We start from the raw sequence: 26,979 nt of genomic DNA, 5'->3' as shown, positions 1-26,979 counted from the left end.
TAACTTTGTGTTAAGTTTTAAGTCAAACCTGTACATAAATTTGACTGCAAAATTTATAAATTTGATATGGAAAATTAATTAATATTACATTTTCAATTGAACAATATTGTAAAGATTTACATATACGATTAACTATCTTTGTTTATTAGTTTGCCACTTACAAATCTGATTGAACAAAAAAATCATAGGGCCCCACTTTTTCTATAATCTAAAATTCATTTAGCAAGTTAATTCAAAATTAATATAAAGTGTATGATAAAACAAGTTATTCATCCTGAAACTTTTTTACTTGAAAGTCCACAAGCAGCATCAAGTTCATCATCAGAAAATAATCAAAACTCAAACAATCAACAAGTTGTTTCAAATGATAATCACCAACCTAATAACATAAGTATAAGAAAATCATCACCAAACTCTTTACGAGTTTCAAGTTTTACTTATTCAAGAGCAATTTCTCAAGATCATAGTAATAGCAATAAATTTCCAACTGTTAATGCTAGTAATAATAATGGTAATGGTAACAATGTAAATGGTAATCCTTTGACCAGCAAAAGGTCTAACTTTTTAAAAGTTTGTTCTTGGCCATTTACAAGAAGTGATAGTTTAGTTGAAAAAAATGAAGAACAAGGAAATGATGATAAGATTAATAATGTGAATTTAGTTAACGACCAAAAAAAATTAAGTGAACAACCTCTACAAATTCAACAACTAATCAATCATCAACAACAACAAAAACCATTAGCTGGAAATCCAAGTTTAGGCAATAAAAACGAACACACCAATTTTAATTATAATGAAAAATTTAGTAAAGTTTTATTTACAAGAAGAAAACATCAACAACAATTACAACAACAGCAAGCTCAACAAACATATAATGAAAACATAAGAAGATGTATAACTATATCAAATTTAGATCAATCAATGGGTGTTAATTCAGTAATTCAACAAGTTTGTGGGGGTCCTTTGGAAAAAATTATAAAATTACCAAATAACAAATTAGAAATATACTTTATATTTCCTCAACAAGCTAAACAATTTTATCAATATGGTAAAAACACTGGATTATTAATTGTCAATGGTATAAAATTAAAAGTTGATTGGTCTGATCAAGAATTCTTGAATAATCATGGTTATATAAGCACCACTACCATAAATGAAGATATTGAAAATTATGATGGTTTTATTTTAGGTTGTAGCAACAACGATAATGCAATAGTTGGAGGTATAAATAAAACTTCAATTACTCAACCTTTCTCAAATATTGTATCACCACCAATGAATTATACATTACCAAAATCTTTGTATAATGAAATAATTTCAAATGGGTGTAGAAGATGCTTAATAATTTCTAAAATAGTCATTGGTAAAAAGATAAGACAAGGAGATAAAATGTTTTATCCAGAACCTGAAATTCATTATTCCAAAAATTTACAAATTCAAGATATTAAAATGGATTTTGAACCATTTGGAGAAATTATGGATATTGGATCAGTTATTTCAAGAAAATTATCTTTTAGTGTATTTTATTATGATATTAGATCTGCTATTAAAGCTAAGAATGAATTTGAAAAAATTGGAAGTAAATTAAGTGATAAATATAAAGATTGGAGTATATGGTATGGTAAAGATATAACTGACCGTGCTTGTTTTGTTTTATGAATAAACTAATCAAATCAGTCGATAATTAAATCCCTTAAATAATGAATGTTTATGATAAATACAGACTCTTATAATAAAACTCGATAAATTTTGAAGACATTTTGTAATTAATTGTACTCTTTTTTAAGTAAATTTGTTAGACACTTATTACCGTGATTTGGTCGATCTGCATTCTTAATATTTTATCAACAAATTATATAATCAAGTTAATCGTTGAGCATACAATTAAATTGTTAAAAAATAAATTGAGATGACAACATTCAAAACGTTGTCATCAAATTAAGTTTCAAAAAATTATTAAAATTTTAAATCATTCTAACAATCATTTGAATGGCTAGATTCAACATTGTGCAACTAATAGAACAGATACACAATCGCTATTGACTTGTAAATTTCTAAAAGAAGTATATTATATTGAACCCCAATATTCTGATATTAATTTTATAATCTAATGACAATAATAAAGCGAGGACTAGCCTGTTTTCTTATTAAAACCGAAGTTCAGCTGGCTTCTCAAAATAATATTGTTGGACCTGGGAGCCAGTGCAAAGTTTATGTTAAAATAAAAAGTAAAAGATTTGGTTATTATGATAAAAGCTTCTGCAATCATAATTAAACATGTGGTGTATTCATTTGAATTGAATTAATTTAACATAAATCAAATTGTATAAATATATATTAGTTGTAAATGTCGTGATAACGACATATTTTTCTATCTTATCGTTTTTATATCATATATAATTTTATATTAATATTTTGAAGTAGTCTATATAAATACTTCCCCAAAAATTTACAATATTTTATAATTTTTATAATTTTTAGAAAGTAAGAATAAATATTTTTATCTTATCGAGAATCTACTATATTTAAGAGATTTGAATCTCTATTAAATTCTTTCATTCAACATCATTCATCATTATAATTCAGAATGTTATTTAAGATGAATGAACGAATTGAATTAGAAAATTCTCGTTCCGACATAATTTTAAATATATGTATTTTTCGTAATAAATGTATAATGCGACCTAAGGATTGAAAGAAAAGTATCTAAATCTACGTCGAACTTGTCACTAACTTAAAGACAAATAAATTACCGTGTGACAACAAAGCATTATTTAGTCGAAGTATTCAGCATTTATCCAATCACACTATCTTCAACCACATTAAACCAATAATTATGCATTATCAGCATCAGATTACAGACTGAAAAGCAATTTTAAATATAGGTTTTCAACACATTGTATCTAAAATAAACCAATTAAAAATCTACCGTTTTAACATCCAACGTGCTTCAATTATTATCAATGCTTAAAAGTTGAATCTAAAATGGATAAACTAAAAAAATTAAATTTAGACTAAAAGAAAGAAAAAAGAAGTAGCTACCAATTGTGGCTTACGTAATTTAAGTTCTAAATTTTACAAAGTAATTATCTTTCCTAAAATGGACTAAAAGTAAACATCAAATCTTATACAGATCTTTAAATCTGGAATGAATTTTGATATTTTTTTGGCATGCCATATCTTTGATATCACAATTGCAATTTAATTCCAAAATAATCTCACAAATAGAAGCTTAATTGAAGTCAAAAACTATAGCTATTCCAAAGTCTCATAAACCACCAATGAGGTCAAGATCCTCTTTAGATAATTCAACTATTAATAATATATCAAATATTTCAATGTCAACTATGTCAACACCAACTAGAACTAATACTACAACCACAAATACAAATACCACTACAAGATCAAGTTTTAGACCGCCTTCAAGACCAACTATGTTACGATCGTCCTCACCAATTCAACAACAACATCATCAACCACCAAGGTCAAGACCAGGATCGTCATTAGCTAGTAGACCAGGAACTCCAGTTAATTCAAGCACCTATGTAAATCGTCAAGAACCATATTTTGGTACTATATCAGTTTCAATACGTCCAAATCCACAATCTTATCAGCACTCCTCACAACAACAAAATTGGAATATTGATCCTTTTAGTAATTCAATTTCAAATAATCCAGATGGAACTCACTTTGTTTTTGATAATGTATTTCCCGCAAATGATATTAATTTTAATAATAATTATCAAGTATATATTAGAACTTGTAAACCAATAATAGAAAAATTTTTAAATGAAGGTTTTAATGGAACTGTATTTGCTTATGGTATGACAGGTTCAGGAAAGACTTATAGTATGAAAGGAGATGATAATGAATTAGGATTTGTTGAATTGTCAATTAATGAAATTTTTAAAAAGATTGATGAATCAAGTGATGTTTTGAAATTTCAAATAAATTTATCATACCTTGAAATATATAATGAAAGAATTATTGATTTATTAGATAACAATACTGCTTCACAATTAGACCTAAAAATAAGAGATGATCCAGAATATGGTATTAAAGTAGTTGGACTTAATTCACCAATCATTACATCAAAGGATCAAATTTTATCATTAATCAAAAGAGGTGATCTAAATAGAAAAACAAGTGCAACAGATTTCAACTCCAGATCATCAAGATCACATTCAATTTTACAAATAAAACTCAAGTGTATGAATACATTAACTAATAATGAAATATTATCAACATTATCATTATGTGATTTAGCAGGATCAGAAAGAGCATCGGCAAGTTTAGAAAGAAGAAAGGAAGGTTCATACATTAACAAATCTTTATTGGCTTTAAGTAATGTTATTAATAGATTATCGTCATCTTCAAATGGTATGGTTGATAATCATATAAGTTATAGAGACTCAAAATTGACAAGATTATTACAACCTGCATTGAGTGGTAAAAGTCTAGTGCTGATATTATGTACTATTCATATGGGATCAAATCTAACTAATCATACTGTTGTAACATCAAGTATAAATCAGTCAGTTTCTGAAACCTATAAAACTTTGAGATTTGCAGCAAGAGCTAAAAATATTGTTATAAATGTTGAGAAAAATGTCACGAAGAGTATTGAAACTAATGATTTAGAAGCTTTGAAATTAATTCAGGATTTGAATAATACAATTGAACAACAAAAGAAAGAAATCTTCATATTAAAATCATCATCAACGAATCCAAATAACAATGATATTTTTACATCATCATCATCTTCAAATATTGTAGAACAAGAATTAAGATCAGAGAATAAAGTATTACTAGAAAAACTAGATCACTTGAACAAATTAACAGATTTACAAAAAACAGAAACAATAATAATAAAAGACAATATCCTAAACGATATATTAGGTTCCAATCTCGACAACACTCAGTTAGTAATGACCAACATTGAAGAATTCTACAAAAGAGTAAATCACGAAATGAATGAATACAAAAACTACATAAACAGTCTAGAAATCCAATTATCAATGTCATTAAACCAATCACCGCAACAACAACAACATCCACCACAACAAGATTTAGAACTAATGGAAGTACTAAAAGAACAAGAAGAAGAAATAATCCACTTAAAAAACACAATTCAAGATAAAGATCACATTATAAAATCATTCACAAAAACAACAAAATTCAGAAAATTAGTAGAATCAAATACAAATCATTCCCCTCATACATCAACATTATCTAAATCAAATTATAGCATAATGGATCAAGATTATAAAAGGTATATAACGTCAAGAGGAAGTTCTGTTAGTCGTGGTGGTGGTGTTGGGGTAGATAAAGAAAATGAACCTGAATTTTTGAATTATAAATTGTCTAGTCATGAAAGTCGAAATGTTACTCCTAAAAAGCCAAAAGCTAGTTTTGATATAATGCAAACTTTATAGTTCTTGTATAGATTAGATAATGTATGAATAAATCACGAATGTTCTGACTTTCGTTTGAAAACCATAAGTTATTTCAAACATTAATGATGTATCGTATTGAAACAAATCTGAAACATCTACAAAATTGAATGGTAGCTTTTTCAGACCTGAAATTAGAAATGAGAAACTTTTTCAGAACCTTGAACAATTGGTGACTTGAGGTCAATGATTTTTCCATCTGAACTTATGATTTGACTTTAAAAGTCTACATGTATACGTTCTTTGAGTAAATCATTTGGTCATTTCCATAACTGTTTTAGTCCAATTTTTTATAATTACTTGCATTTGTGCTTGTTTTTAAGAGGTTTTACATATGATCAGGTATATTTTTAAATTCTTGGTATTTGGCAAACAATCAGAAATCGAAACTTATAAATACCATGTCAAGTCTCATATACTTTCAACTCATGTAGCACTGCTCTACAGTCAAAATTTACTAACAAAACTATAAAGCAATGGATGCTTCAGATTTTGATATCAGATTTAATTGTGGAGCTTATACATATACCTCAGATCAATTTAATCAAAGTACTTTGGAATCAATTTATGCATGTGGTCAGAATTTTATAAGACTTAAAAATTCTGGAGAAAGTCAATATAAAGTCGCTAACAAATTTGGATTGATAGTCCTGGTATTTGCTTTGAGTATGATGTTTGTTCAGCTATAGTTCTAGGTTCTAACCAATATAAATTATATGTACATTCTGGTTTCTATTTACTGTGTAATTTCAATTTTATTTACATCTATTAAATCATAAATTTCTTTTACTAATGAATTGAATTTTTCAGCATTAGTATCGTATTCACTGTCTTTCACATCTGAAGAATTTATTGATATTAATTTCTTTAATCCACTTTTTATCTTTTGATTTGATTCATTTAAATTCTCTGTTTCATTATATAATTTACTTAAATCATTAAATGTCTTTTCTATTGTGGCAACATATGTTGATTTATCGTATTTGGAAATCATAAATTTTGGCCTGTAGTATTTGATATTTGCTTTTAACAATAATTTATTAATGTGGATTTTTTGTTCTAATGTTTCTACTTTCAACCAATTTGCGAAATTTATTGTGTTATTAACTTTATCCATAAATTGATAAAAATCATTTGGTGTAAATGATATTTCTGCTTTTTTCATATATGCAGCATAAACATTTGTAAAAGTTACTAGATTTTTTAAAAATTCATCTAATTGATCAAATTTTAATTGTGGTTTGGTGCTGTAACCTGATTTTTTGTTTGAATCATTGTAATAATGGATATCTTTGAAGAAAGTTGAGTACATGTTCTCAATATGATCTTGTTTGACTTCGATACTCTCGACTCTATATCTTGCAAATGTTAAAGCAGTAAACATTTCCATTATTATATTAGTTTTAGTGGTTCCATTTAATCTTCCATTTTCTCCAACTTTATATATGAACGAATTGAACATCGCATCATCCATTATTGATGGAACTCTTCCGGTTTGATGCAGACGTATTTGCTTTACTTTATCAAGAAAATTTTCCAAAACATTATGTTTTTTTAAGTCTGCAGTATATAGTCTTAATCCACCCCATTGAATTAATGAAAACCAAAATGCTTCAACATATTGTTTGAATTTACCCATATTTATAAGACAATCGAAAAATTGATTTAACAAAAATACATTAACTGAATGCTCCAATGGTTCTAATCTCTTCTTTTCAACTTTTAATTTCTTATTTCTATTTGATTTTTCTACAAAATTCAAATCACGTCTGAAGTCTATTAGTTGTTCTGTATTTGGTTTGAATTTATCAAGATAATTCATGTGAACTTTTGGATTTATATCTGAATCCAATCCATTAACAACATTTTTTGGAATTAAATCATCTATTTTATCAACGTATGTTAATTTCGGTTGGTTTTTTATACCATTTAATGCAAGTCTGATTCTTAAATCAGTGTGATTTTGCACTTTTTGAGATGCTTTTATTGTTTCATTCGAATTTCCATCGCTTTTTTCTAAAAATTTCAAGATTAACTCAATTTCTGGTGATAAATTTCTTAAAACTTCTAAAGCTCTTTCGTTATATAAGTAATGTGATCCACCTTTAAGATCCACACCCGTACCTGAATCACGACTGCATAAACTATTGAGATAGGTAGCAACAAGTGGCATATCTATATTGATTCTTGTTCTATTCCAACGTGATATTAATTTTTTATTTTCTTCCGGATCTGAGGTTGGGGTTGGTGGAATAGCTAATGATTTGACTTTTTGGAAAATAGCTTCAGCTGTTTTGATATGACCAGCTTCAAGATCTAATAATTTGACAATACGTTCATGGGATGATATATCATTCAGTTCCAAGATTTTACTTTTTTCATGACCTGTATACTTTTTAATACCATGTAACAAAATAGTAAAAGTTTGAGAGTCGGGAACTATACCTCTGATTCCCAATTCTTTGTTTTCCATTAATTCATCAAAGAATTCCCATGCTTTAGCTTGTCTATAATCGAAATTTTTCACTAATATACTCAAACATGCATTATAAATTGATGTCTCTAATTTTTTATTTTCATCATTTTGAAAAATTTCTCTCCCACTTTTAAAAATCTCAATCATTCTATCACACATCTCAATACTAACTTTACCCCAGGGACTTGTTTTTGAAACTCCATCAAATAATCTTAAATATGTATATCCATCACTTTTAATTCCATAATCTCTTCTATCATTAAATGCTTTGATTCCACTTTTCTGATCGTTTCTATCAAAATGCCATTCCATAATTGTATTCATCCCAACTACTGCATGTTTTTTATCACTTATTCGACATAAATACGATGCCCTTTTAGCTTCTTGATCATATGCTAGTAAGTCTACTACATTTTTAGTTATAAAATATGGATCTTTTAATTGTTTATTACTTGTTCCCAATAATGTTAATGCTAATGTTCTGTTCACTTGTTTTCTAGTTGCATCTTTTATTCTCATAACATTATCAAATATAACTTTTGATTGTTCATTACGAAATTTCAAATCATTAAATCGTAGTTTACTGACATTTAGTGGCTTACCATTTCTATCTTGAAACATTACCGAGTCATAAGTTCTCTTGAGGTAACCTAAAGCTCTTCGTAATGTACTTTCTTCTCTTGAACCCTTTTGAACTCTTTCAACTAATCTTTTATTGTACCTTATCATTTCTCCATTATTTTGCATTATATCATTCAATTTCTTTCGTATATGTATTTTGATACGAGCTTCACTCGTTTTTTCTCTAGGAATATGTAGTAGTTCTGTGACTTTCTTTATGTTTTCCTTCTTTGGTTTCTTCATCTTGTGTGGTTTGGTTGAGATAGAGTTGAAGTTTGATGATTGTAAGAGATGCTTTTTGCATCTAAAAATTATCTAGAAATAATTTTTTCTGAGCCGCAGATTTTCGAGATATCAGACATCACCAATTTTACCAAGTAATACCAATGAGTTCAGGGAATGAGAATAACAAAGAAGATCTACCTGCAACCGAAAGCACTAATGGGACTAGGAATGAACAATTTGATGACGATTACCAGAAAAAATATTGGTCAACCCTAAAATCATCCATCAATAAACAAATAGAACAACTTAATCAATCAAACCTCAAAACTACAATTCTTGATTTATTCAAATTGAACATACTACGAGGTCGAGGATTGTTAGTCAGATCAATTATGAAAAATCAACTCAATATTACAAATAAAACACAATTATATGCATCATTAATTAGTGTATTGAATTCAAAAGTACCAAAAATTGGAAAACTATTGTCAAGTAGACTTATACTACAATTCAAATCATCATATATGGCAAATGACTATAAACTAAGTCACTCTTCTTCTTCCTTTATTGGCTATTTAACAATTTTTGAAGTAGTTAGTGAAGTTTCAGTTTTACAAATATTACAATTGTTATTGGAAAATCCAACAAATGGAGATATTGAACTAGCTACTAAATTATTTCTTATAGTGGGGAAATTTTTGAATGAAAAATCAAAACCAGCTACTACGATGATACTAAATAGATTTAAAGATCTTATTCAGGAGAATGAAGAATTAAGTCATAAGTCAAAATCATCGATAAAAGCTATACTTAGACATGGTCAAACTGAATTTAAATCAATCCCTAAGATACCAGATGAATTGAATTTGGTAAACGACGAAGACAAAGAAACTCATATAATTGATATATCAGATAAAATAAAATCTCGAGACTACCTAAATTTGTATATTTATGATGAAAATTTCGAAAGTAATGAAAAAGAGTATGAAAAATTACGAGATGAAATCTTGGGCGAAGATGATGAAGCAGAGAATGAAGAAGAAATATCCAAAGATACTCAACTAGCAATATCTGAACCGGCTCCAGTAATTTCCGATTTAAGTCAATCTGAATTATCACAATTTCAAAAACAAGTATATCTTACAGTGATGTCATCAATGTCATCAGATGAAGCAGTTTTTAAACTTCTAAAACTCAAATTTAATCAAACCAAATCAAATTCCAATTCAGAAGATAGTAAAATTTTGTCTGATATGATCATAAAATGTTGTTCCCAAGAAAAAACATATTCAAAATATTTTGGAGTTATTGGAGAAAAATTATGCAGTAAAAATTTTCATTGGCAAAACAATTTTATTGAATTATTCAAATATTATTATTCAAACATTGAGAATTTTGATACAAATAGTTTAAGAAATACAGGTAAGTTTTTCGGTCATTTGTTTGCATCAAAATCTGTCAAATTACAAAAAGCATGGAATGAAATAAAATTAACTGAACAAGATACAAATGCTCCAAAAAGAATTTTATTGAAGTTCATATTTCAGGAAATGGTTGAAGAAATGGGTATTAATGATTTGAAGAAAGCATTGTTGAATGATGAAAAGGTCAAATTTTCCATTGGTGGTATTTTCCCAGTTATAGACGTAACTCCAAAAGATACAGATCACGTTAGATTCTCAATCAATTTTTTCACAGCTATTGGATTAGGTGTCTTAACTGAAGAATTGAGACAAGTATTAACAAATTTGGAAGAGATGGGTTCTAGAGGAAGAAGCAGAAGTGTTTCGGGCTTGAGCAGACTGGGCTCAAGTTATTCAAGGAGTTATTCAAGAAGTTATTCAAGAAGTTACTCAAGAAGTAGATCAGGTTCAGGTTCAAAAAGTTTTTCAAGAAGTAGATCAGGCTCTCGAGAATCTTTTTCAAGATCCCCGATTGAAGAAAGAGGTAGAACAAAAGAAACAAAAAGAAGTGAGAATGACTCAAGAACTCCTTCTCGTGAACCACTCAAGAGAAAAAGATCTGATTCTGATGATGATTCTAGAACTAGATTAAATAAAATATTAAATGCAATGAATTAATATATAATGATCATAATGTCAATAAATTTGTCTTTCTCTACTTTGCATTCCAATTCTGTTCTTAACAATTGTAATTCTACATTTTCTCGCTTTTGTGAATGTGGCTAGTGTTTTAGAAATAAAGGGGTCGACAAAAAAGGGGGTAGATATAAATAAGTGTTTATTCAAGTAAAACTAATAATTTTTAAAATATAAAAAATTTGAAAATATAAATTTGAAAACATTACATACTTTTTGGGGTATTGAAGAATTGAAAATAATAATTGTCTGAAAAAGAAATGAAAAAAAAAAGTTTGTGAAAAAAAGAGATTGAAAAACTCATTTTAAGCTTCTAACCATAAGACGTAACTTGAAACGCCATCTTGACATAATTGCTAACAGCTCGTTGCTATGAAGTACTTCTAGCAATCGAATTAAAAATTTGAGCAGCTGAACCATCATTTAATAAAGTTCTTTTTGGTTGTGCAACATTTCCATTACAATAGTTATCTGCAACGAAAGTATAACCTATGCTATTGTCACCAGTTACTTGTACATAATTATCATGTAATGATTTTATATTCTGATAATCTCCAAAGTTTCCTGGGCTTAATTGATCAAATAACCAAACAAAATTTGCTTGAGTTTCTAAACCCGATGAAAATTGTGTTGCTCCTCCAATTGATATTAAGTCTGCTATTCCAACAAATAATAAATGGGAGTAACTCAAATTATTATTCCATGCTCCATTAGCACTTAAGAATACTCTTGAATTAAATACCGAATTAGCTAAGGTCACCGCTTTATTCAAATATTGTAAATTACTTGTAAATTTTGATAAGTAAGTATAGGCAGAAATAGCAGTACCAACAGTATATGTCAATTTACCTCGATTAATCGACCATGTATTACTATCCAAACCATCAAAATAAAACCCATCGGTATCAGTTAAATGAGTATCCAACCAACCAAGACAACTATTAGCAAATGTCAAAAGAGTTTGATCTTGATTATATTCATAAACTCTAACAGCACTTAAAGCAGCCTCAGTAGTTGAGATAGAAGCAACATATGTTTGACCAACTTGCCATAATATACCACCAATTTTGGACCATTGAGTTTGAATTAAATGCATTAAATTTATTGCAGTGTTTAAATATTGTTGATTTGATGTTATCTTATAAGCATCTAAAAATACCCAAACAACTTGTGCATTATCATCAGTATATATTTCTCCACCACCTGGAGTACTTGTAAACCAACCAGTTTGAGTATTTTGATATTTATATAATGCATTCATAACTAATTGAATCTTTTGCGGGTCACCACCATTTACAACAGCTTTACTGGCAACAGCAACACTCCATAATGAATCATAATTAAACCCACCTTGACATTGTGGATCATATGCATTAAAAGCCTGGTATTGAGTATTCCAAAATAAATTCCAAGTAGTATTTATAGTTGTTTGAAAAGCAGATTGTGGATCCCATGATATATCCCTTTTAGCAATTATGTTATTTTTATTCAAGTTTATTGGTGAAGCGAATATTAAATTTAAAAACACGAGTAACGAAATTAGAAACATTAATTCGAATTGAATGAGTGACTTTTGAAACGAAAATATCTGAAACTTAAATGATTGTGATTAACTGTGAAACAAAGTATAGTTCTAGACTATTTCATGTATGAAATTCATAATAAATTTTAAATTTATAATAATTTGGAATATTTAACATAATTTAAATAAAAGAAATTGAATATTTTATGAAGATCAAATCCTAACAAAATTAAAAAATTAAGAAACAATAAAACATGGTGGAAATTATGTACAATCGATTAATCTTCATAACATAAGAAATATTCGTTATGTGAAGATTGTCAAGTTTAACTTCAGCTAAGCATCTGGACTAAGAAAATTTGTAAAAAAAGAAACTAAATAAAAAAGTGGAAACAATAATTTTTAACAAGGTTGATATAAATTTGTTGAAAAATAAAATCACAAATTTAACACAAAATCAAAATCAAAAAAACGAACTAAAACACAATAAGAAGCGAATATTTCACAAAATTATTTACTAAAAGCTCTGTAAATTATTATTTAGTTCAGGATATTGTTAGGTGTATATATTGTATTAATGTCAATTGCTTGACAATACTTGCTGTTTAAGCATTATAATAGTTATGATTTAAAGTTAATTTTAGTACATTAACGAATAAATTTGCTAACTTAAAATTCAAAAATGAAAGGGTTTATCTTTTTTAAACTTTAGTATTTTACAGTTTATAACTTTTTGAAAGGGGTGGGGGAGGGGCGATGCACAAAATCAACATCTTTAAATTATTTTTGTATAAATATTTAACCTTCAACCTTATCATTTTTTTTAGTTATTCTTTGAATAATTCTATATCTATTGTAAGATATTGATGTTTTTTTCTTGTCCAAGAGCAAGAAATTTATTTTACATGACATCTTCATCAACTAAAATTTTCTAAGTCATGAATTTGAACATATGTGCTGGAGTTAAATGAAGAGATGAAGTTTCACCCACTCATATACTATTGGAAACAGTTTTAAGTCCTATCTTTCAGCAGGCTTTCAATTGTACTTTATTACTAATAACAGTAATGTAGTAAAGTAATGTTTCAAATCAAACGTAATAAAATTGGTTTAGTGCTTCAATTCGTATCTTTAATGTATTATTGAAAAATACTAAAATACAGAAGTACATTATTATTAAACCACAAAATCAATTAGAATACCTAATTAGGTTAATTAATTGAATGCATATATTTTGATTTTGTGTTTTGTATCGGATCAATATTTTTTAATTTTATTTTTTAATACCGACATACATATTAGATTGAATTAATACTTTATTCGAAGCACGGAAATACATCATCTTTTCACTCTTATTTACATCAACTCTATGGAGCGACATTAGTTTTAGGTTTATACCTGCGCAAGGCCAATCCCTGGAATTAAGCTTTGCTATACAAAGAATTATACTTAGTCTACCGCTAAGATAAAAGGCTATCATTTAACCCTTTATTTTGACTAAATTGAAATTTTTCAGCCTTAAATAAACACCACAATTTTCTACAACGTGTCGAGCAAATATATGAGATAGACCAAGAATATTCATATATTAAAATAGATTCAGACCTTGACCTTATCTTTAGCGGTTATGAAAACGATTTTTGTATTGAAGTATAAAGGCTGATGCTCAGCAACGAGAATTTAAAAATAGTAAAAGTAAATAAAAAGAAATTGCGAACCTGCCAAAGGGTTGAAAGACGCCTCTTTTTTCGAACAAACCGATAAATCCCAATAACTTGAACCTTGAAACGTAAGCCTCTCTACTATTTACTAATCTAAAAATAAGTTCGTTTTTATCATATTATAATCTTATAAGTTATGAACTATATAATATAATAAATATGCATTTGAATTTAAAACATTCATTTGATCAACGATTGAAATCACACTATCATCAAATTTAAACCATAAATTTTGGAAATTTTTAATGTATACTATATAATGTCCCGTGTTTACTGAACCAATGTGACAAACCACTGAAAATAATTCAAAAAATTGATTTTCATTTTGTGATTGTTCTTCTTTTGTTGTGAGGTATTTTTGTAGGTTGAGGTATAGTGGGATTTCTACTGGTGTTTCAATTTTGGAACTTGTGTCGCTTACGATATTGTGGTTGAATCGTTTTAATTGAATTGATAATATTGGTGATAAGTTTTTAAGTTTTAATGTCTTTGTAGCTTTTGATTTTTTGAAACAAAATTTACACTTTATTGGTGAATCTAATTTTTCTTCTTGTGTGAATAGATTGAGACAATCGTATAGATTGATTTTTTTGTTGTGTTTTTGAACTAAGTGATTTATTTCTAATGATAAATCAATCATTGGATCTACTGTTTCTGTTATTGAATTACATGAGTTACATTTCACACAGCTTTGTAATTCAAATGAGAATGTTGAGTGAGTTATACATTTACATTGTTCAGTTGCTGGTTCTTCTTCATCAATGTTCATTTTATCTTCAATTTTGATGTTTCCATTACCATTAGTTGTATGATTTAAATCATTTTGTTTTTGTGTCACCAATACTCTTTGATAATCTTGGTGTAATTCATTTAGCAAAAATTGCCAAAATTCATGAGCATCTTGTTCTTGAAATCCCGCCAATGATTTATGCTTGTACCATGCAGTAGTTAATAAATTAGTCATTCCAAAACCTTCATTATTTTCCACGTTATAAAAATTTTTAAAAATCAAATCTATACTACATGTTATACATGCATTTTCTTCTCCTATATATCCATTAATTTCTTGATTTTTCAAATGTTCACAATTAAAATAATGTAAATCGTTGTTGAAAAATTGTGTCTTTATTATGGGGTTGTGTATGAATGTTTGTAATATTGAACTCATAAAACATGTAGCTCCTAAATTTACAAAACCTTTTAATCCAAGTATTGATAATTTATTTGGTTCCGTATAATTTTCATCAATTTGAATTTTTGACTTAGTATCATTATCTTCATAAATTTCATTAATTTCATCATCATTATTTTTTATAATCTTGTATCTTATCTTTTCTAATTCTGGATGGTTTATATAGTTATTGCATTTAAAACAAAATAATAATCCAAATTTCAGATCAATAGCAAACATATGCTGTGTTCCTTTATAATGTAAAAATGAATGTTCTTCACATCCAACATGAGGACATTGTAAACATATCATAACTTGTTGGAAATTTGATTTGGAGCAATCACTACATTTTAAACTTGAGATTTTTTTGTTCATAATCTTGTCGTGATTTATTAATGAATCATCTTTTTTTAATTTGTATATTGTTGTGTTTAGTATAGGTTGAGATATTATAACTGCTTGTTTATATGTATCGAATACCGTGTCTTTTGCTCGGGACTCCAAGACTTGATCCAAATGTAGACATGAATTTATAGATTTATAATTATCAGGTAGGAATTTAAAATTTGAATTTATTAATGCAATTGATTTAATATCTCCATTACCACTTTGTGGTTCTGTTTTTATATCCCGTAGTGAACTCTCGTTTGATCTTGAATCTCCATTTGTTGAATTATTTGAGTTATTATTGTTCGTAGAAATAGGAGTTGATTTTCTTGATGATGACATAATTTATAAATGGTTGTGAAAAATGATGCAAAAAATATAATATATGGCAATTATGGTTTAAAAATGCAATAAATGAAAAACTTGAAATAAAGTGAAACTAATGAAATGAAAATGTTCTGTACAAAATGCAAAGTAAATGAAAGTCTTTTTGATAATAATAAAATCTTGATTTTGTTGATGTATTTAATTTGGTCTGATTAAAAAAGAAAAGTTTAAGTTGTACCTTAATTACTTTTATTTGATCTTTATTTTAATTCTTTTTTTTTTTTGACTGAAAATTCGAGAGAGAGAGAGATTATAATTTTATTTAATGGTATTGTGATCAAAATGGAACATGAATAGAATGAAAAGTATAACCTCATGAATTAGTCCAATTTGCCGACTTTGTTCTTGTGTCTGACACAGCTTGAAGCCTTTTTGAGAGCTGGATAATAAATCAATTTGATCGAATCTCAGAAATATTCATTGTATGCACAAAATTTATTAAAAGTTATGAACAAACTATTAATTCGCAACCAAAAATGTACGTTTCAAAACCACAAAACCATTAGCAATCACCAAACCGATTATTAAGTTTTAAACAAAATAGCAGACAAGATATTATCAGGAATCTTAGTTGGAAGTTCTTCAAACATATTATTAGCCAAATTAATTTCATTTAATTCGATTCCATTAGTTTTGTGATTAAAAATGTCAAATTTAAAAGTAGTGAAATAATTATTACTTAAATCTAAGAATTTTAAATTTGATTTTCCAATTTTTTCAAATTCTATAATGAAATTTTTATAACCTAGATGATTTCTTGATAGATTTAATGATATCAAGTTGTTTGATATTAATGTGTTGAATTTTGAAATTTTACATTTACTTAAATTTAGAAATTGAAGGTTTTTGAAAATTCTGTAATCTTGATCTATTTCTTCAATTTCATTATTTGATAAGTTTAAGTTTCTAACACTATCTGGTAATTCCAAGTCTGCTAATGTTGAAAGCTTGTTATTTGACAATTGTAACCAGTCTAAATTTTTTAATTTATCTAACTCAACTTCTTTAATACAGTTAGATTCACAATTTATTGATTTTACAGAACCATAAGCAAAATCTTCACTTCTCAATTCTTCCAAATTGTTAAAAGATAAATCAATATCTTGTAAATTTTCAAAATTGTTCAAGTTAAATTTATTTAATTTATTATTTGATAAATCCAAAATTTTCAATTTAAGTAATTTTTCAAAAATTTCAAATTCAGTTAATTCACATTTTTTTAAACTTAATTGAGTAATTTGTCTTGGAAATTTAAATTCTTTCCAATTTACATTTTTACATTCATTTAATATCAATTTCGATAATCCATCACCTAAAATTGTTTTAATATTTGTTTTGGAAGCATTCAAGTAAGTGGTTTGATTATGTAATTGGATGTCTTGAATTCTCGGATTATTTGATAATATAATATCTTTTAATGGTAATTCAGCTGCATCAATTACTTCATCTAAATTATTTGAATCCATTCTCAAAATCTTTAGATTCAATTTAGGTAATAAAAACTCCAAATCATTCAGTTCTAAATTAACAATTTCCAAAAATGGTGGGAACGCAGATTTATTAATACCTTGTAATGAAACATTAACTAGTTTTAAAATTTTCAAAGTCAATGGAAATTTAAATTTATTATCAACATTAATTGAACAATTAATGACTTCTAGTTTCAACAAATTTAAACAACTTATAATTTTATCATCTAAATCTGAAACATCACAGTTTTCAACTTTTAATCTTTGTAGTCTACTCATATTACAAATTTTTTTACATCTCCATTTACCATCTATAATTATTAATAATCTTAAAGCATCTGGAAATGCAGTCATATGGGAACTAATTAAACAATCGATTAGTTCTAATTTTCTTAAACTTAATGGAAATGATAATTCTCTTGTTCTTGCAAATGATAAATTCAGTAAACTTAACGATGTCAAATTGTTAAACCTGAAAAAATTATGACAAACAACAACTGATGAATCAAATTTTAAACTTTTTAATTCTAAAAATCCTTTTGGATAATTATCAATTCTTCCAAATAATCTTATATCACCATTAATGCTAAGACTTGATAAATTCTTATTTAAATTGAATCTACTAAAATTAATATCACTAACATTATGTAATCCAATTTCTTTCATAGTGATTGGTAAATGAGCAAAATCATTTAAACTCAATCCATTTGCAACTATTAATTTTTCAAGTGACGGTGGTAATCTTATTTTCATTGTATTATCAGTTAATCCAAATACATATCCGTTACCGTAATGATGTAATCCCATGAATAAACCTAAGGATTTGATTTTTTGGTAAAATTGAGCATTCTCGGTCAATAAGTTGAATATGACTTTAATTTGATTAACGTAAGATGCTGAAAATTTTATATAAACTGAATTAATTTTCGAGTTCAATTTGATTTCATTTTCTTTGAAATATCTCATAATTTGTAACAATATATTACATCCATTGTTATTCAAAATTAAATCAATGTATAGGTCTCTTTTGTTGATTGAGTTCTTGAAAAAAATATTGAAGATTTTATCAGGATTTAAAATTTTAGTTGATATGTAAATAATTTTTTCATCATTTAAATTTATTAGTGAATCTTCATCATTCCTTAAAGATTTAGTTAATTCAATTTCTCTTTGAAAATTATTTATACCAAAAAATTGATCATAATCAGATGATATCCAGTAATTGACTTGTGGAGTTTTGTTTTCATCTTGAGTTGTAGTATTCACTAATAACGGTGAATAGCAAGTCAAATGTCCACTGTTGATTAATTTGAATTTTCTTATAGTGGGTTTCATGTTCAAGGTTTTACTAATTGGATTAAATTTGTTTTCAACAACATTCATAATAGTCTTTGATCTTGAAATGTCATTTTCAATTGATGTCTCTGGTAAATCTCCTGCAACTAGGGTACTCATTCTTTTAGTTGATGGCTTGATAGTACTAAAACTTTTGTAAGGTGGTGGTGAAAACGTTGGAGGTGGTGAAAAACTACGTGATGATTTTATTTCTTGAAAACTGATTGATGATGGACTTTTAATAATTTCTTCTGATTTAACTTCCAATTGTTCAACCAACTTAACTTCAACTTGGTCTGCTGATTTGGCTTCTGATTGATCTGTTGATTTAGCTTCTGATTGTTGTGCAGAAACACTATGTTTTGAGCTTGGAATTGCAACATCAATAACATTATTTGCAGTTTGAAAAACAGCTTTTTCAATTGAACTTGTTGCATTTTTTGATGAAGCAATGGCTTCTTCGGTTGATTCAGATGATTTGCCATTATTTTCTTCTATTTTACCATTTTCACTGCTTTCACTTAAATTAACTGAGCTAAATTTTCCACCAGAATTCATCAATGGTGTTTCCTTCTCATTTGAAACATTAACACTTGAATTATCTCCATTAAGCGGCTTAATTGAAGAATGTGAACTTTTATTTGATATTTGATCAACTAAATTACCAGTCTCTGTCATTAATTCATGAATTTTTGCAGTTATAATTGAAGTCATGGTCAAACTGGTGAATATGAATAATATCAAGAATTCAAAAATTTGGTTGTAAAAAATCTATATTCTAATTTTATTGCAAATTTGTTATGTACAAAAATAAAAATAACTACCAAATGCATTATTGTCGTCAAACATCATCATGAGACATAAAACTTAGTCATAAAAATCATCATCATCGTCTTCATCGTCTTTATTATCTTGTCTAACTGATTTTTTAGCAAATCTTAGCCTTCTGAATTCTTGTAAATCTTCATCTTCATCATTTACAACCAATCTTTTATCATTTTCATTTATTGCTCCCAAATCAACCAAAACTTTTTCTATATCTTGTAAAGTTGTTGAGTTCCCACCCAATTGAGTTAATGTAATATATTGCTTCAACACATTTTCATTATGATATATGATCAAAGTTGGACAATTTGACTCTGGATAATTTTCAATACATCGTTGAGCTGGAATTTCACATACTTTTAATTCTGGGAATTTTCTTGCAATTTCAATTAACAATGAACTTAGTAATCTACTTTGTAAATTTGATTGTAATGATAGATGAACTATTACATATGTATCTTTTGAACTTTTGGTCACTTCATCTTCATATTCATTTTTGGAGATAGGTATAACTGATCCAAATTTTTTCTTTTCTGATAATTTTTTAATTTCATTCATTCTTTTCTGCTTGTAAAAATTTAAAAATTCTTCATCTTCTTCATCTTCTAATGCATCCAATTCGTCAAGATCTTTATTTTCTAATCTATTATCATGCTGTCTTCTTACTGCTTCATCTAATGCTTCTTCTAATTGTTGTGTTGGACTTGGTGGCTTTTCTGGTATTACACCATGGGCACGTAGTATATCATTCCACTCTGTGTCTTCATCTGGATTGACTTGTACTGGTATCTTTGGATCGTTATTCATATCTCTTAATAATCTTATATTGACAATCGTATAATTGTTTCGAATTGTATAGAAACAAAAATATCTTTTCTTGTCGCAAATTTGATTCACGTAATAGTTTTCGAAATTTCGTGACATTCCAGATGAGTTCCATCAAGGCAATTCAATACATTTTGATCAATTGATCAAATCGATTACAACCGGTAAGGCGATTAAATAAAGTGATTCTTTTATTTTATAACTATTATATACAGAGTGTGAGAAAAACCTTTGATAAAAAAAATAATCTATTAAAATTTGATGAATTTTATTTTGAAATAAATATTTGACAGTTGTATATTGTCCCTTTGGGATTGTTTTCTTGAATTATTAAATTTAAGATGAAGTAGCTTTCTTTAAATAAGTAACTAAATCATCTCTATCTTTAGCTTTTTTCAAACCACCAAAAGCCATTTTAGTACCTGGAATATATTTTTTTGGATTTTCTAAATAATCATGCATTGATTGTTCTTCCCAAGTAACTCCTTTCTTTTTGTTAGCATCGGTATATGAGAAACCTTCAGCATGACCTGATTTTCTACCAAAAACACCATGTAAATTTGGACCAACTTTGTTTGCACCACCTTTTTCAACAGTATGACATTGTAAACATCTGGTTTTAAATAAAGTTGCACCTTTTTTTTCTGAACCTTTTTCGTATTTAGCTGGCATTATGGATTATGTATGTATTAATTGAAATTAAAAATTCTAAAAATTTTAAAAATCGAATATATATTCAGATAAACGTAAACTTGAAGAATTGCTTTATATTTAAATGTTTAAATGTTAAAGTTGTAATTTAATTTTTTTTATTTTTTTTGCTATTTATAAATAATATTTAATTTATTTCAAACTGCAAAATTTTAATTGGTTTAAAAAAAAATTAAAAATTTTTTAGAAATTTTTCAATTAAGTAACAATACATTTTCAAGAGATAAAACAACACAAACAGAGATATATAAAGTCATTCGCGTGATTGTAATCTTCAGAGGGTCAGACAGAGGCAAATAAATGTAAAGTTTGATCAATACAATACTGACCAGAATTGGTTCATTGGTCTTTCAGAATCAATTGACCCAGTATACTTAACCAAAATATCTGCAATAATTTACATGACTCTCGTAAACTCATCTTAAAAACTAATATAATACTTCATAATAACTTAGTAAACGGACTACCAGTTTAACTGAAGCCGTTGTAATATTTGGCTAGGCTGTCGTACTTTAAAAAAATAAAAAAAGTCAGTTCAAATTATTATAATAGTTCACTCGGAATAATAATCCGTACTAATCCGCAAGACTAAAATAATTGCTTTTCAAATCAACATCGTTCGAGAAAAACGTCACATTTTGAATTCCATTTGGACAATAATACTTCATACTTTTTGTGTATTAAAAAGATTTTGAATTTGCGATAAAAGCGAAAGATTAATTGAATCTTCAATAAAGATATAAATGTAAATGATAATCAGGTACTACTATTTGAGCTTAATGCATTGATCAAGCACAACTTCAATAAAATCTACAACTTTATTCATCCATTCATTAATCATAAATTTTTTATCATTATATAGTATATCAAAAATTATACAAAATCATTTTCATTAATATTAGCTTTATCACACATTGATCTAAAAACACCATCAACAGTACTAAATAATTTAGAAGGTTCTCCCTTTTCAATAATTTTCCCCTTATCCATTACTATGATTCTATCATAATTCAGCAATGTATTCAATCTATGAGCAATACATATTACAGTACAATTTTTAAATTCAGTACGAATAGTTTCTTGAATCATTGTATCAGTTGCATTATCAACTGCTGAACTAGCTTCATCTAATATAAGAATTTTACAATCTCGAATCAAAGCTCTAGCTAATGTAATTAATTGTTTTTCACCTAATGAAAAATTTGAACCTTCATCATCCACAAATTGATCTAAATGAAACTTATGAGATTCATGACAATTATATAATTGATCTTTATCAATTAGCCCAGATCTGTACAATGCTCTCCAAAGCGTACCATCCAAATGTTCATTGAATGGATCTAAGTTTTTCCTAATAGTGCCTTGAAACAATACTGGATCTTGTGGTATAATAGATAATTTTGATCTTAAATCGTAAAGCCCCAATTGTGAAATATCTAATCCATCAATTTCAATTTGTCCACTTGTTAATTCAGTTAATCTATATAATGCAGTCATAATGGAAGATTTACCAGCTCCTGTTCTACCACATATACCTATTTTTTCACCAGGATAAAAATTAACATTTAAATCTTTTAAAACTAATGGTAAATTATCTCTATACCTAAAATTAACATTTTTAAAAGTAATGTATCCGGAAGGTGGCCATTCTTTTGCTGGTTTTGTTTCTATTTCATAAGCTGATTCTTGAGGTAAATTAAATGCATACTCGTGTAATCTTTCAACTGAATTCATTTCATTTTCTATAGATGTCATTGATCTTATTGTTAATGATAAAACCCCTACTAATTGAATTACATAATTTAACAATAACCCAGTAGATGAAGCACTAATGTTAAACTGTCCAGTAATACATAGCAAACAAATGATTAATGCAAAACATGAAGTAATCATATCTAAATGTACACATAACCAACGTTGAGTAGCTATAGATAAATAATAAGCTTCATTCATCTTGTTGATAAAATAATCATTTTTGGCAATGAAATCATTTTCAACTTTAAATGATTTAATAGTTAACATACCAGTTAAAGTTTCATTGAAATTATTATAAACTAATGATCTTTGAGTAGCTTCTAACCTTTTGACTTCTCTACTTGATCCTTGGTAAAAATTAGCTAAGAAAATAAAAGCAAAAACTAAAAATGGTATAGCAACTGCAAAGTAAGGCAAATAACAAGTACATAATATAATGATACCAATAATTAAAGCTAAGGGAAAGATAAACAATCTCATTTGTTCACCTAATTCATTATCCAAAGAATCTGTATCTTTAGTAAACCTGTTCAAAATTCTACCTAATGGTGTAGTATCCATATATGACATTGGTGCATGCAAAATCTTATTAACTGCTTTCAAATTCAAGAAATTTGCGGAACAATCTTGCATATATGCCAATATACTAAATTCAATAGCTGTGAAAAATACAGTTAAAATTGCAAACATAATGTAAAAACCAATATAAAAATGATCTGTCTTTCCAGCAAATTTCTTTTCCATCCAGAATGATAACCATGTATTAGTGAAAACTTGACAAAAAGTAGCTATTACCACAAACAACAAAAAAATTGGAATTGCAAATCTCCCAAATATACCACTACCTAATTCGATATATTTTTTATAAATTGACCAAGATATAGCATTAGTTGCTCTTTCTTCATCGGTGGTGGTTCTACCAGTAATATCAAGATCTTGTAAATTTTTGTCTTCTAAATGTTTATCTCTCAGTGAAATATAACTTAAATCAGTTATATCTTCTTCTTCTTCTGCTTGTGATTGTCGTTTTTTACTCTCAATATCTCCTCCAAATTCAATTAATTTTCTAAAATCTCTATTATTAGTCATTAAACTTTTGACATTTCCAACATCAACTGATCCATTATTTACAAATACAATCTTGTCTGCAAATTCCAAAATACTTAATTGATGAGTAGCTAATACTATTGTCTTATGACGTAATAAACCTTTAAAGAGATGTGTAACTATATGTCTTGCAACTTTTGCATCAACTGCAGAAATAACATCATCAAATAATAACACTTGAGCATCAGTATAACAAGCTCTTGCCAAATTTATTCTGGCTTTTTGACCACCAGATAAAGTAATACCTCTTTCTCCAATTTCAGTTCTATCACCAGCTGGTAGTATTGCAATATCATCTTCCAAAGCACATGCATATAATACTTGACGATATTTATTCAAATCAAATTTTTTACCAAATACTATATTTTCTCTTACTGTTGCATTTTGAATCCATGGTGATGAACATAATAATATATCTTTATTTTTTTCAATTGATCCATGTGATAATTTCATAAATCCAGCTAATGCATTAAGCAAAGAAGTTTTACCAGATCCAATTATACCAGTTATAACAACAAATTCTTGATTTTTGATAGTTAAATTAACATCAGATAATCCTGAAAATGAAGTACCTTGAGTTGTAGTTGATTCCATATCATATGAACTTGTATCCCAATTTTTTTTTTCATGTTGTTGTGATGGTTCATTATAATTATTCCAGTTAAAACCTGCATGAGATACTTTTATAGCTAAGTCATCTTTTTCATAATAAAATGAATTTTGATGACTTAATTTTTTACTAAGTTCTTCTGTAAATTCTTCAGCTGATAAAAATTCATTACATCTTTGAAAACCTATCATGGCATCTGCACCCGTGGCTAAAGCAATTGGTAGAAGCATTATAGCTTGTGCTAATATGGCATATAATGATAATGAACTAAATACTTCACCAGGACTTTTCATATTATTTGTACCCCACATAGTAATGAAAGAAATCATTGATGTTAAAACTGGTAATGTTACAGCATATGCAGTTATAAAATTTCTCAAAACTTTAATTGTGAATAAGTGGTTCATTTCTTTATTTCTTATTTTAGATATTGATTCTTTATAGGCTTTTTCCCATGCATAAAATTTTATAATTTTTAAATTGTTTAATATTTCTCTCATTAATGATATTCTTTCATCAGTATATGCAACAACTTTTTCTCTAGTTGTGAATAAAACTTTTGTTAAAACCACACAAACAAATAATGATACTATAAATAATCCTATACCACTTAATGCTGCAACTCCAATACTTTTTATTAATATAACCACTGATATAATGACAGGGATTGGAAAACAACAAACTAAAGGTTGAAACCCAATAGCTAAATCTATTCTTGATAAATCTGTACTCATTAAACTCGTGATTTTACCTACGGGAAATTTATGTCTTGATTCTGAATTCAACTTGAACGACTTCATCAAAAGCGCTTTTGTTAAAATAGCTTTTGATTGAGCACCACAAATCATTGCATTATGGAAAAAATGATTCAATAATAATCCATTTATAAATATTAACACCACCGAACCAACAGTCAATCCAATACCTCTGTTGTACGTAGTATATACTCCAAAATATTTATATTGAACAAAATCAATAATTTGACGAGTTAATAATGGTGAACAAGAAATACAAACAAATGCTAATGCTAAACAAATACATGAAAAAATATATTGCTTTTTTAATGTTAAAAATAATGCATATGGAATTGCATATTTGGGCCAAATTGGTTTATCTTCAATTATTGGCTCTAGATTGTTGATAAATTTATCATATAAATATTCAACTTTTAATTCTGGTGTTAATTTAAATAAGTCTCCAGGATGTAAAGTTCTTTTGTAGCCTACTTTCAAAACTGAATATAACCACCAAAATCCCATACGATTTAAGTAATTGGTCTTGTGCCATGGATATTCTTTTCTTTCATCTTCAGTAGGTAATATGGGAACATTTTTAGAAAATAACCATGAAAATAATCTTTTTTGATTTTGTAGTTGAGGTTGTGATTCTAATGATGATATTGATTCATTTTTGTAGTGGTTGTAAAAACTGTCTTTTTTGAATGATTGTTTTTCTTCTTCTATAATTTTATATGAGTTGGAATTGGTAGCGTAGTGGTGGGATTCAAATTTGTTAGTGTTATTATAATTATGATGTTTTTCGGTAAATGTATTTGCCGTATCAGAATTCAGTATTATTTCAAAATTATTATCATTTTGATTATTGTAACTTATATAATTCGATGATGTATTATAGTAGTCATTATTTTTCATTATGTTGGTATATAGGGTATCAGTTGAAGAAATGAAAGTTTGAATATGTCAATTTCTTTTCTATAAAAAAATTCGATACATGAGATTGTATATATACTTTTAGTATTAAAGTTTGTCAATGATTTTGTGATGAATGTAATTAATATTAAATTGGTAATTTTCAAGCAGGGCTTTATTCTAATTTAAGTGATGAGTTTTAAACAAAAGTTTATTGTATAATTATAATTTTCTATTATTTTAATTAATTTTGCTATATTTATTTTAGAAATATTACCTGAAATCAATATTATTCATTTTTCATTAATTAATTAACTACAATTAGAATTCGAATTTCAATGAATGATTAATGTTAAATAATTTTCTTATCTATACGATGTTTCAAAATATAATAAATTAATGATATTAATATTTTATTGTTTCCATAATTTATTATTTTGCAACTTTATTCTAAACCTGCATATGACCACAATGTTAATTTAATTGCCGGTAACTCAAAATTTAAGTTTATTTTTGACACAAAAAGTAAACAAATAAATAAAAATAAAAAATAAAAAATAAATTTCAATTAATTTTCTTAATGGGGAAATTAAAAAAGTATTGATAGAATTTTAATTATTTGTTACGATTT

At 27.1% G+C, this 26,979-nt stretch overlaps 11 protein-coding genes across 11 annotated transcripts; 4 read left to right on the top strand and 7 right to left on the bottom strand. All coding sequences in view use genetic code 12, as the record gives it.

Annotated features, from left to right (window-relative positions):
- Positions 1-252: 252 nt before the first annotated feature.
- Positions 253-1,659, top strand: KGF54_003162 (uncharacterized protein; the record flags this gene model as incomplete). The annotated part of the gene is made up of 1 exon (XM_051763721.1): positions 253-1,659. The coding sequence occupies one exon, from the start codon at positions 253-255 to the stop codon at positions 1,657-1,659; it is 1,407 nt and encodes a 468-aa protein (XP_051619223.1).
- Positions 1,660-3,281: 1,622 nt separating this feature from the next.
- Positions 3,282-5,435, top strand: KIP2 (Kip2p; the record flags this gene model as incomplete). The annotated part of the gene is made up of 1 exon (XM_051763720.1): positions 3,282-5,435. The coding sequence occupies one exon, from the start codon at positions 3,282-3,284 to the stop codon at positions 5,433-5,435; it is 2,154 nt and encodes a 717-aa protein (XP_051619222.1).
- A 494-nt stretch (positions 5,436-5,929) lies between these two features.
- On the top strand, positions 5,930-6,142 carry KGF54_003160 (uncharacterized protein; the record flags this gene model as incomplete). Its single annotated transcript, XM_051763719.1, has 1 exon — positions 5,930-6,142. One exon carries the CDS (start codon positions 5,930-5,932, stop codon positions 6,140-6,142), a length of 213 nt encoding a protein of 70 aa, XP_051619221.1.
- Positions 6,143-6,189: 47 nt separating this feature from the next.
- Positions 6,190-8,793, bottom strand: KGF54_003159 (uncharacterized protein; the record flags this gene model as incomplete). The annotated part of the gene is made up of 1 exon (XM_051763717.1): positions 6,190-8,793. One exon carries the CDS (start codon positions 8,791-8,793, stop codon positions 6,190-6,192), a length of 2,604 nt encoding a protein of 867 aa, XP_051619220.1.
- Positions 8,794-8,936: 143 nt separating this feature from the next.
- On the top strand, positions 8,937-10,856 carry CWC22 (U2-type spliceosomal complex subunit; the record flags this gene model as incomplete). The annotated part of the gene is made up of 1 exon (XM_051763716.1): positions 8,937-10,856. The coding sequence occupies one exon, from the start codon at positions 8,937-8,939 to the stop codon at positions 10,854-10,856; it is 1,920 nt and encodes a 639-aa protein (XP_051619219.1).
- A 388-nt stretch (positions 10,857-11,244) lies between these two features.
- Positions 11,245-12,423, bottom strand: KGF54_003157 (uncharacterized protein; the record flags this gene model as incomplete). Its single annotated transcript, XM_051763715.1, has 1 exon — positions 11,245-12,423. One exon carries the CDS (start codon positions 12,421-12,423, stop codon positions 11,245-11,247), a length of 1,179 nt encoding a protein of 392 aa, XP_051619218.1.
- A 1,821-nt stretch (positions 12,424-14,244) lies between these two features.
- KGF54_003156 (ubiquitin-specific protease) lies at positions 14,245-16,017 on the bottom strand (the record flags this gene model as incomplete). The annotated part of the gene is made up of 1 exon (XM_051763714.1): positions 14,245-16,017. One exon carries the CDS (start codon positions 16,015-16,017, stop codon positions 14,245-14,247), a length of 1,773 nt encoding a protein of 590 aa, XP_051619217.1.
- Positions 16,018-16,586: 569 nt separating this feature from the next.
- KGF54_003155 (uncharacterized protein) lies at positions 16,587-19,580 on the bottom strand (the record flags this gene model as incomplete). The annotated part of the gene is made up of 1 exon (XM_051763713.1): positions 16,587-19,580. The coding sequence occupies one exon, from the start codon at positions 19,578-19,580 to the stop codon at positions 16,587-16,589; it is 2,994 nt and encodes a 997-aa protein (XP_051619216.1).
- Positions 19,581-19,733: 153 nt separating this feature from the next.
- KGF54_003154 (uncharacterized protein) lies at positions 19,734-20,498 on the bottom strand (the record flags this gene model as incomplete). Its single annotated transcript, XM_051763712.1, has 1 exon — positions 19,734-20,498. The coding sequence occupies one exon, from the start codon at positions 20,496-20,498 to the stop codon at positions 19,734-19,736; it is 765 nt and encodes a 254-aa protein (XP_051619215.1).
- A 354-nt stretch (positions 20,499-20,852) lies between these two features.
- On the bottom strand, positions 20,853-21,188 carry CYC1 (cytochrome c; the record flags this gene model as incomplete). Its single annotated transcript, XM_051763711.1, has 1 exon — positions 20,853-21,188. One exon carries the CDS (start codon positions 21,186-21,188, stop codon positions 20,853-20,855), a length of 336 nt encoding a protein of 111 aa, XP_051619214.1.
- Positions 21,189-22,100: 912 nt separating this feature from the next.
- YOR1 (ATP-binding cassette transporter) lies at positions 22,101-26,351 on the bottom strand (the record flags this gene model as incomplete). The annotated part of the gene is made up of 1 exon (XM_051763710.1): positions 22,101-26,351. The coding sequence occupies one exon, from the start codon at positions 26,349-26,351 to the stop codon at positions 22,101-22,103; it is 4,251 nt and encodes a 1,416-aa protein (XP_051619213.1).
- Between the last annotated feature and the right edge of the window lie 628 nt (positions 26,352-26,979).

The sequence above is a fragment of the Candida jiufengensis genome (genome assembly GCF_024610255.1).
Source record: "Candida jiufengensis strain CBS 10846 chromosome Unknown scaffold2, whole genome shotgun sequence".
Taxonomy (NCBI): domain Eukaryota; kingdom Fungi; phylum Ascomycota; class Pichiomycetes; order Serinales; family Debaryomycetaceae; genus Lodderomyces; species Lodderomyces jiufengensis.
This window is presented reverse-complemented; position numbering and strand designations above follow the sequence as displayed.